At 40.4% G+C, this 20143-nt stretch overlaps 2 protein-coding genes and 1 pseudogene across 2 annotated transcripts; 2 read left to right on the plus strand and 1 right to left on the minus strand.

Moving 5' to 3' along the window:
• The first annotated feature begins 2446 nt into the window (after positions 1 to 2446).
• Positions 2447 to 5811, plus strand: LOC141439730 (regulator of nonsense transcripts 1-like; annotated as a pseudogene).
• A 2460-nt stretch (positions 5812 to 8271) lies between these two features.
• Positions 8272 to 17178, minus strand: LOC141439986 (arrestin domain-containing protein 3-like; the record flags this gene model as incomplete). The annotated part of the gene is made up of 7 exons (XM_074104445.1): positions 16945 to 17178; positions 16239 to 16394; positions 13201 to 13412; positions 11905 to 12087; positions 10211 to 10399; positions 8804 to 8986; positions 8272 to 8298 (listed from the first exon to the last, which is right to left on the minus strand). Coding segments are annotated over exons 1-7 (1065 nt in total), but the record flags the coding sequence as incomplete, so codon positions are not given.
• A 1156-nt stretch (positions 17179 to 18334) lies between these two features.
• On the plus strand, positions 18335 to 20044 carry LOC141439731 (queuosine-tRNA galactosyltransferase-like). Its single transcript, XM_074104098.1, has one exon. The coding sequence runs from the start codon at positions 18866 to 18868 to the stop codon at positions 19904 to 19906; it is 1041 nt and encodes a 346-aa protein (XP_073960199.1). The 5' UTR covers positions 18335 to 18865; the 3' UTR covers positions 19907 to 20044.
• Positions 20045 to 20143: the final 99 nt, after the last annotated feature.

Here is a 20143-nt window from a genome sequence, read left to right on the forward strand (position 1 = left end):
GTAAATATACAGTTGGGTCATATAATTAAGAACGATTTTTTTATAAGAGAAGATTTTTCAAACTGACAAGTGTTAACTAACTGCATGTATATTTTTGTACTTCTCTCGGTATGTAAAACTTTTCCGTACTAGCGGTAAATTCATTTATACATATAATTGGCTAAAAAATAAATAGATAAACTTTATACATTACATCTAAACCTAGTATTACTACTTACTGGCTGGTCATATAATTAAGAACGCTGAATAGTTTATTTTTTATTCAAATTTAAATAGAGAACGGACCGCCGCTTTGGTGGTTTTAGGTTATTATTCGAATAATTTTGGCGCCATTTAGTGCCGTAATAGTCTTAAAGGCGATTGCTTCATATAAAACAATGGGGAAAATAAAAGTTTGTGATAAATCTCAAGAGAAGTAATACTAAAACTTCGCGACAAGAATTGTCGTATAAACACATAGCCGATCATCTGCAATGTTCAAAACTATGGTTTTCCACGCCATAAAGCATTTTGCCACGTATAAACTACTTCAAATGTTCCGCGTGTACCTAAACAAAGAAAGTCATCTCGTCGAGATGATCGAAATATCGTTCGTTTGGCAAACAAAATCCTTTTAAAGGGTCTAATAGTTGAGAAAAAGAATATTTTGGCGAAAACAACCCTTCAACAATCTCGGCAGCACTATTCGAAGGCGTTTGGTAAAGAAAAGTTGCACGGAAGGATAGCAAAGGAAGGTGCCTATGTGAAACGGTGTCATAGGCAAGCCCGGCTTGCATTTGCAAGAAGATATGAAAACTGGACAGTCAGACAGTGGAAAAACGTTATTTTTTCTGACGAGACAAAATAAATAGGGTATGTTCTGATGAAACGAATGTAAGACGGCCTCCAAATAAAGCATTCGACCAAAGTACACAAAAGTGACTTTAAAGCATGGCGGGGAAATGTAAAAATTTGGGGATGTTTTTCTGGACATGGTGTTGGACCTGTTAGGCTGATAGAAGGAAACATGGATCAATTTCAATACAAAAACATTACTGGAAGAAACAATGTTACCATATGCAGAAGGCGTGCTTCCGGTTATTTGGACATTCCAGCACGACAAAGATCCCAAGCATACTGCATGTACCGTTAAGGAATTCCTCACATCGCAATCAGTTTCTGTCTTAGATTGGCCAGCCAACAGCCCCGATCTTACCCAATAGAGCATCTTTGTGCGAAGTCAAGAAAAAGGTTTCAAATCGACAGTGTGGCAATTTAAGAGAACTGTATGAGTATTCTTAGAAGAATGGAACTCTATCTCTCTCGCGAAATGTAAAAATTATAGATTTCAATGCCTCGCCGGTGGTAAGGCAGTAATAAAAAGCCGTGGACATGCTACTAACTATTAATTTTAGTTAAAATGTATTACATTGCTTTTTTTTGGTACAAACTTCACGTTAGTGTGATTTTAGTTAATCTAAGTTTCAAATAAAAAAACTTTCGAACAGTTCAATAATGCGTTCTTAATTATTTTTGTCAGCTTCATTACTATTTGAATTTTTGTTACTAAAGAAAATAAACAGCAAAATTGTGTAAAAAATGACAGCAATTTTATTATTTATTCTTAATCCCGTTTGCTCTATTCATGTGGCTGTTTTCATAACGTAACTATTTACTTCTAAGAGGAACCACGACTACACATGACATGATTTAGTTAAAAATAATCTGGAACTTTTAATCGTTCTTAATTACATGACCACCACTGTATATATAATACAACTACTCAGTCGTATGTTTATGTTAAATGTGTTAAGTTTTTCTTTTTTATTGTTTAATATACAGTTTAAATGTAGGTATCTACATATTGTTTATTAATTTTTTTATAGATTATGTAGCTCATGATAAATTAAAATTTTGCATGCCTATGAGGCAGATCATAGTGTAGTTAAATATATAACTTGTTAACTGTGGTCTTGCAATAAAAATATTTTATTTCATTAATACTATAACTGCATCTATCTATATGACTGCAAATGTCAACTGGCCAAAACCGGTACTTCTGCCCTACCTGGAAACGCATGTGAACAGTTGGTGATCAACTATTATACACAACGGAGCCTTGATTAAAACCCAGATTGAAATTAAATACTTTAATTAAAAAATTAGAGGTACAAGGTGATGCGACTTGATGTATCGCAATGTGTAGTAAAAGTGTGTGACCGGTAGGCCTATTAAAAATCGTCAAGACAGATAAAGTGCCTGGAGTCAGCATAGTAGCAATGTCACACCAGTTCACTACACTCTGCCAGTCTCAAATTAGGCGAACGCCGTAACAGTATCTCAATCTGACATGGCATCATTATTTGTTGTACACTTTTTAAGGTAGAAAATTGTCTAGCTCTGGGCTTTCTGGTCAGTCAGTGGGACAGTTGTCTGACAGCAAAAATGTGTCCAACCAAGCATGTCGTCGGATAATATTCCAAGTTGGCTTAATTATTTTACTTGTTACAGAATGCAACTGGCTCTGCGCAAGTTTGCCGTGGACGACTCTTCGGTGTCTGGTTACATCTATCGGCGCCTGCTGGGCCACGAGGTGGAAGAAGTGCTGTTTCGCGTGCATCTGCCCAAGCATTTCAGTGCGCCTAACCTGCCTGACCTCAACAGGTCACAGGTAATTTAACTGACGTTTACTTTTCGTCTTCGGTCTTGCCCATTATTAGAGGTTTGCCTCGTTCAAATGCACCAGGACAGGACAATGTATCTTAATTTAATAAATGAATTATTGGGCTCGTTTAATCTGTCATCTCCCAGGATAACAGGATCAAAGGAATTTGGGCACAAATTCGTGCCTCTGGGAGAGGACAGGTTAAAGTCGCGGTTATTGAAGAGTTGTAAACCACCATGTGACATAGAGGTTTCCTCTTGTTTGTTATAAATAAACTAGTTGTAGATTCTAATAAATAGTGACAATAGCGACATACCCGTGATGTGACTTATTGGTATACCAGAAGTCTATTGCACCCAGCAGGGACTTCAGTCCGAGGTTCTCTTACCAGGATCTCGAAATTTAAATTATTTGCGTAAGCTTTGTTGTGATGATATTTTGATATAATTCCTAAAAATACTACATTTAACGCAGTAAAGAATTTCGAGTTGAAAAACAATGAATTATTTTGTTCCTAGGTTTACGCCGTGAAACACGCCCTCCAGCGACCGCTGTCCTTGATCCAAGGTCCGCCGGGCACGGGCAAGACTGTGACGTCCGCAACCATCGTGTACCAGCTGGTGCGGCAGAACGGCGGGCCCGTACTCGTGTGCGCGCCGTCCAACACCGCCGTCGACCAGCTCACGGAGAAGATCCACCGCACGGGGCTGAAGGTGGTCCGGCTGTGCGCCAAGTCGCGCGAGGCCATGGAGTCCTCGGTGTCGTTCCTCGCGCTACACGAGCAGGCGCGCGCGCTCGGCTCCGCCGACAGCGAGCTGCGCAAGCTGACGCGTCTCAAGGAGGAGGCGGGCGAGCTGTCCGCCGCCGACGAGCGCCGCTACCGCGCGCTGCGCCGCGCCGCCGAGCGCCGCCTGCTCGACGCCGCCGACGTCGTGTGCACCACCTGCGTCGGCGCCGGCGACCCGCGCGTCGCGCGCATGCGCTTCCAGTCCATCCTCATCGACGAGGGCATGCAGTCCACCGAGCCCGAGTGCATGGTGCCCGTCGTGCTGGGCGCGCGCCAGCTCATCCTCGTCGGCGACCACTGCCAGCTCGGGCCCGTCGTCATGTGCAAGAAGGCCGCCAAGGCCGGTCTCAGCCAGAGCCTGTTCGAGCGGCTCGTCGTGCTCGGCATCCGGCCCTTCCGGCTCGAGGTGCAGTACCGCATGCACCCGAGCTCTCGCGCTTCCCCTCCGACTTCTTCTACGAGGGCTCGCTCCAGAACGGCGTCAGCGCCGAGGAGCGCCGCCTGCACAAGATCGACTTCCCCTGGCCGCGCCCCGATCGGCCCATGTTCTTCTATGTGACCCAGGGCCAGGAGGAGATCGCGGGGTCCGGAACCTCCTACTTGAACAGAACCGAAGCCGCGAACGTCGAAAAGCTGACGACGCGATCCTCAAGGCGGGAGTTCGTCCGAGGGCCAGCGCTCGTACCTGGTGCAGCACATGCAGTACCAGGGCAGCCTGCACGCCAAGCTGTACCAGGAGATAGAGGTGGCCAGCGTCGACGCGTTCCAGGGCCGCGAGAAGGACATCATCATCATGTCGTGCGTGCGCTCCAACGAGCACCAGGGCATCGGCTTCCTCAGTGACCCGCGCCGCCTCAACGTGGCCCTGACGCGCGCCAAGTACGGCCTCATCGTCGTCGGCAACCCCAAGGTGCTCAGCAAGCAGCCGCTGTGGAACCACCTGCTCGCCTTCTACAAGGAGCGGCGCGTGCTCACCGAGGGCCCGCTCTCCAACCTGAAGGAGTCCGCTATCCAGTTCGCCAAGCCCAAGAAGCTGGTGAACGCGCAGAATCCGGGCTCGCACTTCATGTCGACGTCGATGTTCGACGCGCGCGAGGCCATGGTGCCGGGCTCGGTGTACGACCGCGCGCGGCCGCTGCGCGACCCGCTGGCCTACGTGGGGCCGGAGCGCGCGGCGCTGCTGCACGCGCCCGTGCCGCACGCCGCCTTCCAGGCGCACCGCGGCCTGCTGCGCCCGCGCCGCCCCAGGCCGCGCGCGCTCGCCGCCGCCCGCCGCCCTCAGCCAGGAGCCGCTCTCGCAGCAGCCGCCGCTCTCGCTCTCGCAGGGCGCCTCGCAGCCCGACTTCAGCCAGGAGTCGGCGGCGCCCGACTGCCCCTCCCAGCCGGACGGCCTGCTCTCGCAGGACTCCACCTACCAGGGCGGGTTCCGCGCACGTTGCAGTCAGTACTGAGGCCGCGGGCCGCGGGCCGACAGCCGACGCGCCCCCCGGGTGGACCAACCGAGGACGCCACAGCGCACGACCAACTCTATGCGGGTGCAGGGAAGACGAGGGTCGGCCGCCAGCCGCCAGCCGCCGCTCGACCCGACCCGACCGCTACCCGGTAGCTCATCAACCATCAAACGTAAGACGAGTCGACTTCTAAGCTTAGAAAATGTGTCACGGCAGCCGAATGTTGCGCGGCGCGCTCGCGCCCCGCTCGTCAGGCAAGAGGTTAAATTATCAATTACTACAGGGATAGAGGAACCTAACGACGCTCGTGAGCGATTACGTTTAAATTTTTGCAACAGAGTAGGCAAATTTCACTTGAAAATTAATTTATCTTTTTATTGAGCTGTTTGTTATGAACTTAAAATCATTTGTCATACTTTATGTATTTTTTGACATCAAATTGTTGTTATACCTGTTTTTAAGAAGAAACCGACATCATTTCTTAGCTTTTCAACCGTCATACTGAAAGAGCAATATAAGTAGTATATCTGTCATTAATTAGTCAGATAAAAATATAAAAAACACAGTTACTTTACTTGGATGTTCAATAGGTATCATATCAGTCAGTATCTCTGTTATCATCAACAGTACTTGTATCATCGAGAGAATGTAGTCACAGTCCGTGTTCTGATGTCAGCCTGACTAAAATAAATGTAAACAACTTCATTGCTTTTCCTTCTCAAACAACAGTCACTTACATAAATGTACTGCTAAAATATTACAACATGTATAAATTTGAACAAAACGTACTTTTGGTACAAAACATTTATTTAAACTGCCTGTGTAATTTATAAATTTTCTGTAATCATGTCCTTTTTTGTAAACATCCGCAACTGACCTGTTATCCTTTGTGAAGGAAAATCAATAAAGATTTACCTATGTCATAAAAATTGTTTTATTTTATTTAAATACCAACAATAGTTATTTACGATTGTGCGAAAACTTAAGACGGCTTTAGCTTAGCATACACAGAGACTATTTTCCTTAATATCTGTACACTTTATAATCCTGCGCTTTTAGGAGGGATAAGGAGGTACAATAAAAGTTAAAATGTGTATATTATTATTGGTATATTTGTCTTTTAATATAACATTACAAAACGAGAAAATAAAATACATTTTGGATTAGTAAATAACATCAATTCTCAAATCACTAGTTTATTAGACAACTTGTGCATTAGTGGACGGAAGCACCCATTCTAATAGAAAAAAACTAAACTAGATTGTATCCATTTATGAAAAGTGTAAACAAAGACGCCATTTATCCGACGACATTCAATGATGTGAAAACCTAGAACCTATTGCAAATAATATCTGTTTAAATAATAGATCAAAGTACTTTTGTCTATTTTTTATTTACAATACTTGATTTCATTCCAAAGACTGTTTATTCAATTATAAAAGCAGTAACTATTTTTTTAATTTTTAAGGAAAGTAAATAAAAATCGCTTATTCATCTGCGCATTAATCGATTTTTAAAATGTCAAATTTTCCACCATTTACGCTAGCCTATCCTACTACAGATTATACACATGTTTCAATCAAGAAATAACGTCAGATTTTAACGAAGATTTTTCAAATGAAAAACAAATATTGAAATCAAGTTAATTTTGGTGAAAAAAGTGATTAAACATCTAATTAAAAGACACGAATTATAGATAAATGTGTTATTGATTCGATCCAGTGAATGTTTATACAATAATTTTGATGAAATCGGTTTGTTTACACTTTTAATAAATTGTATAGGCACAACGTATATCTCAAATTATAATACCTAAAGAAGCGCTAATTAAAAAGTTCGTAGCTGCTTTGATAATATTAAAAGTTTGTGTAGCAACGAGATTCATTGGCGAAATCATTTGGCCCCCGCTTGTAAATGCGCAATAATCAGTAGTTTATTATTTAAATCGCAATAAGCTTATAAAATAACCTATAAATACATTATACGCTATAGTTTGTATATATTAAAGATAAAAACTTTTAAGGGCCTTATCACACTTGCGATTTGCGGGAGAGTTGAAAGCGAGGCGAGCGCGTAACGTTTTCGCAGCGCGTTCGCTAGCTGGGACGCTATGCTGATTTTCGCGAGTACGCAGCGAATTCATTGCGCGCTCGCGACGAAATCGTTCAGCGCTCGCGGCGAATTCGTAACGCGCTCGCAGCGAACTCGCTGCGCTTTAACTTGGCCGCAAATCGCAAGTGTGATAAGGCCTTTACAATGTATATATTTGTCAGTTTACTGAGGTAGTGGAGGCGGTTGAACGGCCGCATAAGTAGGGTAATACGGTGCGAAGTTGGTCGGGCCCGTTATCTTAGTGTAGTTGCTATCGCCGCGATCCTGGATCGTCCTCGCGGTGTAGGCTGATTCCTTGTATACTGGCACACCTGTAATAGATGTATCGAATTAAATGTTAGTTCATTAAATTTTCATTGCTTTCTAAGTCGGCTTAGAAAGTAATGAATAGGCTAGTGTCAATTAGATTATCAGAAAATACTTATTAGGGACCTTTGTCAATTAAAAAAAATATATGAAGATAATAGCCAGTTAAAGTTCCGCCGGACGTCACGCTGTGCGATGCTTTAGCACGGTGTGACGTCACAAGCCCCCACTCCAGAACTTCGACGAGCTTCATCTTTGTATTTGTTTGTGTGATTGAAAAAAAAATGATGTGTTAAATATTTTCTTAAAATCTAACTGAATCACACACACGTTGAATTGCTTCGCAGGTTTCCTGACGGCGTTTACCTTCACCTTAAATCTAGTGGTAAATTTCAAATGTAATTTCGCACATGAATTGCGAAATATTCAGAGATGCGAGCCCCCAGATTTGAATCTACGATCCTCTGCTTGTGAAGCCATAGGTCAAACCACTGGGCCACCATGGCTTGACTCAAAGATGCGAGCCTGCGTTTGAACCCACCATTTGAGCAGTTCATTATTTACTTACAGCACATTTTCCATTTCAGGCTTAGGCTAAGAGTACAGTCACCAGCACCAATATCTGGCACAACAATATATATGACTCTATTTCTAGGGCGGGTAGGACGGGTCAGATATTATAGCGCGCTCCGCTGTGACAATGTGACTGTACAGTCACCAGCATTAATATCTGCCACAGCGGAGCATACAAAAATGTCTGACACGTCCTTCCGGCCCTAGAAATAGAGTCGTATCAGATATTTATGCACGCTTGTTGTGTCAGATATTGGTGCTGGTGACTGTACAATACACCGAAGCGCCTAGAATGCTAAGGATAACAAATAATTGGTGTATACTTACTGAGAGTAGGGTAAAGGGACTGGTAGGGGGGGTTCGCAGGCGCCGTGCCCGGCATGACCCAGCCTCCTGGGACCCGTCAGCCCCGGGGCAGGCGGACCCTGTAATTAAAGATACAGGCAATTAGACTGAGGATAAGCCTTACTCTCGATTGGCGGCGTTATTTGAAGTATATACGCGGAATAAATTGAGCCACCTGGAGGGCTACTACAAATTTCAAAAATCGAAGTTCGTATCGAGCCGTCCCTCTCACTCTCAAATTAAATAAAATTAGTGTCAGCGGGACGGCAGGTTTTATCAACGAAGCGTCAAATAGGTTTAAGTATAGTCAGCAGCAGAAGTACATGAGCAGTTATCGCCCTCAAAATGATCTAAACAGTCTTATTACCTTGACACTTGACAGTAGAGCCGTGTATAGATTTTTGAGCAACGTAACCGTTCACCTACTTCTGCTGCTGACTGTAAGTCTATTAACCAATGTTTTCAAGAAACGACCCTAATAAAAAACACTTTATTTTAGCCTAAAAACCAAGTTACTTTTATGTACGTGCGCGAGTACCTACAGGCGGTTAGTCGGACAGGCACTATAAGATGTAAGGGTCTTACGTTGGGCAACACCTGTTCCCCGGGCCCGAGGGGGAGCACCGCGGGCTGCGTCGGCGAGTACTGGGCCGGCGGCGGCGCACTGGGAGCGGCCTGCCCCGCCATGCCCACTAGTGGGACTGTGCCGATCGTCACGTACTTTCGATCCTTGAGATTCATGTGCATGCCTGACACAACGCACTCCACCTACAGGAATAAATACACTGGTATTAGGCATTGGCGTGCATTGGGTCGATCCCAGGGTAGGCAGTCGGTAGTTTGCGCCGCAGCAACGCGCCAACAGCCAGCACCCCCGCTGCCTACCCTACCGCGAATTAGGTAATACTCGGCCTAAAATAGGTTTGCTTTAACGTATGCAGTCTCACTTGAGAAAGAGACGGCGCGCTAGAATCGCGCGGTGAGCCGCATAGTGCGTAAGTAGCCTAACTTTCCCGGGAGGCAAAGTAGTGTAGCGACTCCTAGCGCAATCTAGTGAGCAAATAAAGAAGCTCCAAATACTACAGACTACATCGCGCCATCGAAGTTTCTCAACTGGGACACATATACCAAGCCCCTTCCTTCGGACTTCGGTCCACAGGCATAACCTCCACCTGGAGAGATCTCTCTATCACAGCCTCTCCCCACAGCTTATGTTAATTTAGGATAGCGTAATTTTAAATCAGAAAAATATTTTTATAATCAGTTCAATAGTTTCAGATATGCAAACAAACGCACAAAGACTATTTTTTTATTATCTCGTAACTATCATCTTGCATCTGTGCCAGTTATTTTGAGTTTGTCTGTAATCGAATCAAGCAAAGCATTTGACCCCTTTCTAGTGGTCGGATTGACTAAAATTTTGGTATGTACACGTAGGTCAGACGAAAATGCAAGCAGGTACCAACAACTAGCAAAAAGTACCTACCTACCTTGGTCAGAAGAAACTTTCCTACTATTATAAATAAAAGTCGTGAAGATGTTTAGATGTTGGGTACCTACTTAACTCAATCACGCAATAACAGCTCGACAGATTTGGATAAAATTTGGCACACAGATTGTTTATAACATTATATAGTCCAACCTCATCAATTTCGATAACGGCGACCCTAAAAAAACTATTCTTTGTACGACGTATAATGTGGGTTTTATGTTGCTGGCTAGATTACATTATTAACACAAAGGATAATTGTGTAATTGTGCAAATGTTTATGGGCGGTGGTGATCTCTTACCACCAGGAGACCCACTTGCTCGTTTGCTATCCAGTCGAATAAAAAAATGTACTTTTCATTGCGGAATATTCCATCATTAACGCAGATTAGCGATACACGAATTCTTCACAGACGAAGTCGCGGGCAACAAACAGCTAGTAGTTATCATAGTAGATATATGACATATTATGTGTATGTGAGCTAGGGATTGTTCAATATTACCTTCAAATCGTAATCCAAGTCAATAATGCTACAGTTAACGAGATTAGAGGGCGGTATGGGTGGTATCTCAAATTTCATATCCCAATGCTTGGTCGAGCCAGCCGGCGCGGGCCCCTCTTGTACCGTCAATATAACGTCTTTGCTCTTCTTAGTCACCGTAGTTGGAGTATTCGCTCTGTATGTCACAACCTAAAATATAACAAACGTTTTTCATACATGCAATAGGACTAGAGGATAACCTAACCAGCTTAAAAAAGTTGAAAAACATTGTCATAGAAATGCGAAAATAGAAGTTCGTATCGTACCGTACCTCATTCGCGTATTAAACAATATAAGCGTCACCGTCCTTTTAGGGACCCTTAAAAACCGGCCAAGAGCGTGTCGGACACGCCCACGAAATGGTTCCGTAACTATTACGAAAAACTCAAGTAATATTTTGATTTTGCTAAGGATTTCATTGTGTACGGAATTTTCCAATTTTAGGTATATTTTATATCTTAGGCTGCTATTTACTCTTAAACTACTAATAATTCTCAAGTAATCTTAGCCGTTATGATTTTCCTTCAAAATTTGATATACTTAAGACCTACCATCCTGAATTTTTTCAAAGTTTTCCACCTAACAGTAGATTTTAGAGGGGGAGACACTCGACTTTAATGAAAATTTGCACTTTAAAGTTGAATATTTCGCAAACAGATTACTAAATCGAAAAATCGTCTTGAAAACCCTACAATGGTTTTAAAACACCTATCCAACGATACCCCACACTATAGGGTTGGATGAGAAAAAAAAATCAACCCCACTTTACGTCCAAAAAAATTTTTTTTTCCATTTTTTATTGTACTATTTTGTCGGCATAGTTTACATATACATATATCCGTGCAAAATTACAGCTTTCTAGCATTTATAGTCCCTGAGTAAAGCCGCGGACGGACAGACAGACAAACAGACAGACATGGCGAAACTATAAGGGTTCCGTTTTTTCCATTTTGGCTCCGGAACCCTAAAAAGCGAACTTTATTGCAAATGTGTAAAACTTGAATGCACCAAAATGGTTCCGGTGGAGTTATGTCATTGCTCTTCTCGCGACCGACCTCATTCATGTGTCAGTGAAATGAATCACGTATCCGTCTTTTTGCCAAGAAAATTACCGCCACCGCAAAAAAAGCGTCAAACATAACTCGCTATTTACACGATGAAGTAATAATGACGTAATAGCAAACTATGTTTCCGTAGATATCTTAGTTGAGACGTTTTACGAATTAGTGTTACCTAATACTAAAGAAATATGTGAGATATGTTACAACAGAACTATTGTTCGCTAGTGTTACTAATTGCTCTGTAGATGTATTATTAAGAACAGGCGGTCAATATCACAACTTTAATTGAACAATGATCTCTAAAATACCATAAGGATAGAAGTAGAAGGGGACTTTTGGTTTCAAAGTCAAAGTCAAAATATCTTTATTCAATTTAGGCCATAACAAGCACTTATGAATGTCAAAAAAAAACTACCACAAACAAACTCGTACACTTTACGGCACGTCACTGCGATTCCGCACCGTTTGCGTATTTTAAGCAGCGGTGTGGCCGCTCCTTAATAATTACCTCGACGTTTCGACCACATAACAGTGGCCGTGGTGGCAGTGGTTTAAAACAGTTTAGTCAGAGTAATGTCATAGTCTTTTACTTACCTTTCTTAAAAAAACCTTGACGAGGTGCAGCTGCACATTGCTCTTATTCTCTACATCCACTGAGACGGGAATCACTTGGCCCGGACAGTAGCCTGACACAGGAGCTTGTATGTCCACTGAGAGAGGAGGAGAGGCGCAGCAGAAACAGCAAAAAGTTTTCTCCATTTGCATGCGAATCGGCTCCTAAAATAGATAAATAAATGTCATGAGACCATTGACAACAATTGACCTAGTCCGAAAGTAAGCAAAGCTTGTACCTGCATTAATATCTGCCATAGCATAGTGTGCAAAAATATCTGACACATCCTACCAGCCATAGAATACGAGTTTTATCAGATATTTATGCATGAATTGTTGTGTCAGATGTTGGTGACTGTACTAGGCAACGAATAAACATACTATACTAACATAGATAAATACATACTTGAATACATATATTAAATATCCAAGACTTGAGAAGAAACATTTGTATTACAGGCGTCGAACCCGGAACCTCGAGCTCCATAGTCATGTTCTCTAACCACTTGGCTAACCAGTCATCTATAATGATTCAGTGTGATATCAAATAGAGACTGATGTTGTTGGAGTGCACCTTTGGTGTGTACGTACCTGAGTACCGGTATGTATAACATTCACCACACACATTTAATTAATCAGAGTAACTTGTGTAAATTAAATTTCTTAACTAATTAATGTTATCAACTCAGGCACTAAAAGTAACTTGTTGCATAATAAAATTAGTTCATACAAGTTTGGTTAAATAATTATTATGTAAATACAGTTACATGCAGTGTAAATAAATTAACTCACATTTAGGTGCATAGAGAAATGTATATATTTTTCATCACACTTGCTCGTAAAACAGTGTCGTAACATGCAGGCTACCTTGGTTGCAACTCCCCAAATAAAACCCTCGATCTTAATGTGCTTGTCATGAAACCCGTGGTCGGTAAATGAGTCATTGCCCGTACCTACTAATTTTCATGTCATGAAGCCCAAGGTCGGTAAATGAGTTTGTTACTGCATGGTGTGCTGCTGCTCCGTGCGCGAGCTGCACACGGACGCCATGCACATATACAATTTTACCCGCAAATGTGATGAAAAACATTGTATGTCGCACGGGCGGTACTAGAATTACGAATATCGACTCATTAAAGCCCTCAGTCATAGAGTATCGTTCGTAATTCCTTATTTACCGCCCTTAAGACACAATGTACTATTGCTCATCATAGGTAAATGGGTGGCTAACAGATGCAAATTACATTTCTAGTCATCTGAAAATTAATTGGATCTTACCCTGTATGACGGATTTAGATTGAGATCTAAAGCATTGATGACCGTAAACGCCATCTTTGTTTCCTGATCAAACTTCCATGGTCTATCTAGAGTAACTTTGACAGTGTACCGCACAAAGCCGTACTCTCCTTCAAATGAGGATGGCAACACTGGAGGCAACGCACAAGTGAAGCTATATACTTGCTTGCCAGCAGGGATTTCTATCTCATTGCCTGTTGGAGTAAAACAATTATTTTATGGTACAGATAAACCTTATTCATTTACTAGCTGTTGATTTATTGCTATCCCTTAAGAGCATTGCAATTTTCTGGGATAAAAACTATTAAGGGTCTCAAATGATCTACATTCTAAATTTAATCTCAATTGGTTCAACGGTTCACACATGAAGAGGCAACAATAAACCAATTCTTAGCAAATGAAGTTGTAGACAACAGCTAATCTCACTAATATTATAAATGCGAAACTTTTTTGTTTTGTTTCTTTCTTTACCACGTCTAAGCGGCTGAACCGATTGGATGAAATTTTGAATATGAAACTACCGTGAGACTAACTCGTAAAATGATATTGTAACAGATAATTCACGTCTTAATCGAGTTTAGCTCGACATTTTTCGGGCCAATTCGTGCCCTTCTTTCTACGAGCAATGCGACTCGGCAGCTGCCCCAACACGCGCACTGCACGCCACCGCTCTGCTTGCGCGACTACCTGACGAAACACTAACACCGGCGCACAACTACCCGCAATTTCATCGTCATTTTTATTGTCACTGTCATATGTAGGGTAGCACACAACATCGATTTAAGACGTGAGTTGTCCGTTACAATATAATTGAATATGATTTGGATGAAATTCCGTATATGGATAGTTTAAGGATATAGTATAGTTTTTATCCAGGAAAATTGCACAGTTCCCGCAGTTAAATGGTTGACTGTACAAATAATTTTATTAAGATTGGTTTTTTGGAATCTTTCTGTATTTTTTATTTCAATTCCAAATTTTTACTTTTACGGTCATCCCGTAAAACCTAAATTGAAAATGCAAACTGAAATATAGATGCACAGAAAAACCAGAAAAATAAGACCAGCACTGGGAATCGAACCCAGGTCCTCGGTATTCCGTACCGCGTGCTATACCGCTACACCACTGCTGGTCAACGGTACAGACACGAATTTCCCCTATGCACCTCATATCTCAGCTTGTTTGTTTCTTATTTAGCCACTTAAGCAGTGACGCTAGCGACATCTATACCATAGCCCTCATCGAGGAACTTTCGGCATTCTATTGGAACCAACCGCTCACCCAGACAAGAGATGTCGTTACTAAGCAATCAAATTAAGATTCATTTGGAGATTGCTTAGTAGGGTCTAAATTATAATCAATCTACAAAAATGCAAAAGCCGGATTAAATTGGAAACAAAAGGAGACCAATTCTTATGTTATTGTGAGCAATCCGATCTCCTCAAAAATCAATGCCATCTATCAAAAATTGGATGGGACTACGGAATAATATCAAGAGCCGCCTAAAATTCAATAACAAGATGCGTTTAAGAAGAGGACGGGAAAACTACTCACTGTTAACATGCGCGAAAAAACTAGTGATTTAAATGAAAAACATATAAATACGGATCAATAACAGGTCAATATAATGCAAGGAAATAGAAATAGGAAATTGTTTAGAAGGAAAGAAATAAACAAAACGCCATGGATAAGGATTAATAATAAAACATGACATACCATAAAGAATATAAAACATGAATATGTCTATAGTGTTGCAATACCCGCAGATGAGAATCAGAGGTGGTGACCCAAAACAGTAGCCATCCATAAATCATAAGGAAAAATTATATAAAGACATCTATGCTGCAAAATGAAACAACAAAGAAAGCTTGTGGATAGAGGAAATATTGGTCACCAAAAGAAATGAAAATAAAAACAGGGATGCATATCAAAAAAAAAAATTTCACACCTGCATCTCCCTCATAACTGGAAAATGCTTAACATACCCAAAGAGAAAAACTAGCTACTACAAAAAGGCAATGGAAAGGCCATCTTGACTTGGCTTAGTGATTAAATCAAAAAAGAAGAAAAAAGAAGTCATAGATATAATAGCTCGCATAAACCATTTGAAGTGGGTTGGACGGGACATATGCTGCGCAGCGGAAGGGACAAATAGAGCAAACAAGTAACCTTATGGTACCCAAGAGAGGACTGTAGAAGAAGGGGGCGCCCAAAAACAAGATGGAGAGACAACATCCGCCTAACACTGGGACCTTACTGGACTAGGGTAGCAGAAGACAGAGATCAGTGGAAAGAGCTGGAGGAGGCCTATGCCAAGAGGCACGCTGAATTCAGAGACATAATATAGAATAGAACACTTAAACATGTACTGCTGAAGTTGTAGAGAATTCAGAATAGAAGGGCTTTATTATTATTATTTACTTATTACTACTTATTGTTACTTTTTTTCATTTCCAATATTACCTTCAGTGGTATTATAGTAACTAACGAATCACATGCAAGTCATAGTAATAAAATAATAAGTAATAAATGAATTTTATGAATTTAGCATAATAAATAATGAAATAAACAGGTAAACATTCATCCCTATATAATTTAAAAAAAAGGTGAAAGATTTAAAATAATCATGATGTAATAGGCCCGTTTTGACAGCTGTTATCTCAGTACAATTTATAACCTGCAATGGATCAATTGTACTGGTGAAAGCCATAACAAAAAAATATATATACTGCGATGACAGCTGTCAAAACGGGCCTATTACATCATTATTAGTTTACATTACATCCAATTATTTGTGACACATGTCACAAGCCCAATGTAAGTAAGTATTTTCTATTTACTTAATTTGATAACAAGGTTTGATTATTACTGGCCTTCATCTGACCCACGGCATCATTCAATGCACTATCATTATAAGTGCATAGTTACATTATGAGCCACTACAGTTAGCTCACTTATCTTACTACAAGTAGTTAGAAACATAATATCTACATCTGCTTAGTAAAACATCTCTTACTCACCATTGCTGCTTCCAAGCAAATAGTAAGATATTTGGAAATATTCTTCATTTCCTGTGTGTGTTGTATCTCTTGTCTCAGACTTCCCATCAGATGTCTGCTCCTCCTTACTCTCGTGCCACTCGGTGTGGGCTTCCCCTTTAAACTTGACATGAATCCCTGCAATATTAAGAACATATTTATCTCAACAAACCTATGCATCATATTTATAAGGAAACACAATTAATATGGAATGATTCACTCCATTGTTTAGTAAGTTGTTGTTGTACAAAAGTTCTTGTGAGCTCCAAACAACATCCTAACACACATTTCATAGAATCAGCCCAGAAAAAAGAAATTAAAGCAGCACAAATTTATTGCAAAAGTGAGTGTTTTGTCCGAATTGTTTCTGATGCCAAAAGCGTAGCTGATTTGGTATCTCTTTATTACTAACTGCTCATTACTATCCATTTCTGGTAAATATTAAAATGCTATTTTAAGTACCTAGTGCATTTATGAACACTTATTGACAAGTAGTCTAGTTGAACCGCCCGATATCCACCTACGCCTTGTTGCTAATTTGGTATGGATAGCACGTATTTTTACATGGGATGCACGAAGCGAAGAATGGCATTAGGTAATCAATAATAAATAATGATGATGGTTATCACTTAAATATAATTAGAACCATGAGTCATTCGTTTATTTATTTTCAAATTCACTTACTTACCTCGAACTTTCTTTGGGCTGTCGAAAACATATTCTATCCTTCCATTGACTGTCTGACCGGCGTAATAGGTATTTAATTGATTGTCTAAGTATATAACAGCCTCTTTGATACCCATATTGCAGTAATCAAATCAATGCAGTATCAGCGAAGCTAGGTAGGACGCGAAGAGTGCGAACCAAATAAAATCGCATTCAATACGACCGGAAATAAAAATCGAAACTTGACAAATGACAGTGACATATGACATGACAGGAAATTGAAAGAGCGTACTGTTTAAGCTATCATTAAAAGCATCGCATTTCTTGAGTAACCCGACTAATAAATTTATACACACATAGCACACGTACAAACTATATCGTCCGATAGCCCATGGGCGTCCGATGGTGCCGTGAACGTATCGGCGTCGCCTCTGATATCCAATGACAATGACATAGTATAATAGGAAAATAAAAATAATAATAAAAAATCGAATCGAAGTTCGCTTCGTGTCGTGCTGTCCCTCTCATTCTCGTATTAAATAATATGTAAGCGTCAGCGCTTAGACTATGGAGATCACAGATTACAAAAATAGTAGCTAGCTACAGATAAGACAGTGTCTTTTCTGCTTAGTTCCAATTTGTCCGCTTAAGCGCTCTAGTCGCAAACAATGACATCAGCTATGTAGTTATGTTTATGTGTATCATGGCCTACCAATCCCTACAAGCTATGTTCAATACAAAAAAACAGCAATAGGTGGCACTACTATTAACATTTCTAAATTATAAAATGTGAATAAGCCGAATTAAGTAGAAATATTAAGATTAAAATAAAGACTAGCATATTTTATAAACACAACTTCACATCAACCTTAATTCAACTCCTTAATTTGAAGATAAGAAACACCATAAAAATAATAAATTGAGAATACGAAAGTATAGGCTACATGTGGCTACATTTCAGCCATGAGGCTTTCGTAGTGTTTTGCAATTGTGACGCAATGCGCTAGCTGGGCTTGCCCCGCGCTTGCTCACATTCGTCGAAACTATTTGAGAGAAACATGCCATTCTCTTCTACTGACGTAAATAAGACAGAGACATCATGCGTATCTCTAGTCGTCTAGGCTCAGTTGGTGAGCTTGTTGGTTGTTGTCAGTGTACCGTATCCTTAGTGTCTCACTAGATGGCAATACGTATCGTGTTATTTGTGTTCTCACTGGTGCCATCTATTGGTAAATCAAAGGAAAGAAAAATAGCCAGTTGAATAGCCAGTATTAGGGTGATACCATTTGCTTGTACTAGGTGGTGTCTCTGTTATATATGTACTCTGTGATGTGTATCGTGTTTATGTGATGGAGATCTTGCGTCAGCGGGACGGCAAGATACGAAGTTAGTTCCAATTTTGCACTGTCAGTCGTGTTGAATCTAAGTGTAGTCATACATAGCTCATATTATTATGCAGTATTTTTTAGACTCTATTAGTAAGTAGCGAAACTAACTGGACATTATTTTTCATTCTTGTCTAATCAGGAAATCAGGATAATGATGAGGATGATGATGTGGCACCTTATTGACCACAAAATTGACAAAATAAAGACACAATGGACGTGAGGCTCAAAACCCCTTTGTCTTATTTAATGTCATTCATTACTAATGTGACGTGACGTTTCCTTCCTTTGCGTTTCCCAAAGAGTGCGTTTCCTATTCCGCTCCCCTCCCAGGCTCCCTCCCATGCATTTCCCATTTCCCATTTTGTCTATTTTCGTTTGATTGATTTTGTTTGGATGGTGTTTTAAAACTATAAAGTGAGGAGGAAGGAAGGAAAACTATATACTTAGGAGAGAAATGCACAAAGTAAATGTGAACGTACTACTGTTTTACAGAGAATATAATTGTGTGCCTTTTTTGGAGATCTGGTATTTAATGAAACCTATATAACGTTTATTATGATCAAAGTGTCCATTATTATTCCGGTGTATAATGGTGAAAAATGGATAGATAACTGTTTCAAATCAATAGCCGGACAATCTATATTTAAATCCGAAGCAAAACTAGAGATTGTTGTGTTTGACGATGGAAGTAACGACAGATCAAAACAAATGCTTAAAAAATGGACAGCTTATTTTAAAGAAACTGGCATCGAGTTTGTTTTAACTGGGTCCTCTAAATCAAGAGGTGTTGGTGCGGCCAAAAATGGTGCGATTTCAGTCAGTAAAGGGCAATTTCTGTGCTTTCAAGATATTGATGATATGATGCACCCTCATCGGATAGAGCTACAATTGCAAGCAGCAGAACAAAATCACAATGCTATTATAGGCAGTCAAATATCTCGAATACCTTTTAACTCTACACCTCGCTTTGTGCGCTGGGCTAATAATCTCAATCAAAAACAACTTAAATTGCAAATTTACACTGCAAACGGACCAACTTTGCTAATGCCAACTTGGTTTTGTCATAGATCTGTATACGAAAAAGTAGGTGGCTTTGATGAAACTGGCAAAGGAACACCGGAAGATCTGATATTCTTTTATTCTCATCTGGATCTAGGAGGAGACTTACATAGAGTTAATGAAGAATTACTTATTTACACATATCATGAAGGTGCAGCTACATTTTCTGTTGGCAGAGAAAAAATCTGGCAAATTCAAATAGAAAGATTGCAAAGTAAAATTTTGCCTTTTTGGAAAAGATTCATAGTTTGGAATGCAGGTAAAGCTGGCAGAAAATTAGTTCGATCTCTGAACCAAGACAATTTGAATAAACTTGAAGCGTTTTGTGATGTTGATGAGAACAAAATTAATACCAATGTTGAACTATACTGTCCTCTAAAAAGAAAAGTCCTCAAAAGTGTACCTGTCATTCATTTCTCTGAGGCCAAGCCTCCTTTAATTGTTTGTGTTAAATTGGATATGACCAATGGTCAATTTGAGCAGAATCTCAAGTCAATGAATCTTATAGAAGGAATAGATTATTTTTTATTTTGCTAGTATTCCTATTATTAAACTAGCTTCTATAATTGTGAGGCATGCCCATTTCATCCTACACAACAATAATCATCAATTACCTAGTGCCATAAATTTGACACAAATATTTTTACAATCCGACAATTAAACTATTCTAATTCATACCTTGTATTTTACTTATTGACTTGGTCTTAATGTGGACTTAACAATTCGAGAATCATCTTTTTGAGAAACGTTCCAAGATTTCAAATAAGATTATGA

This window comes from Choristoneura fumiferana, chromosome 21, assembly GCF_025370935.1.
Source record: "Choristoneura fumiferana chromosome 21, NRCan_CFum_1, whole genome shotgun sequence".
NCBI lineage: Eukaryota > Metazoa > Arthropoda > Insecta > Lepidoptera > Tortricidae > Choristoneura > Choristoneura fumiferana.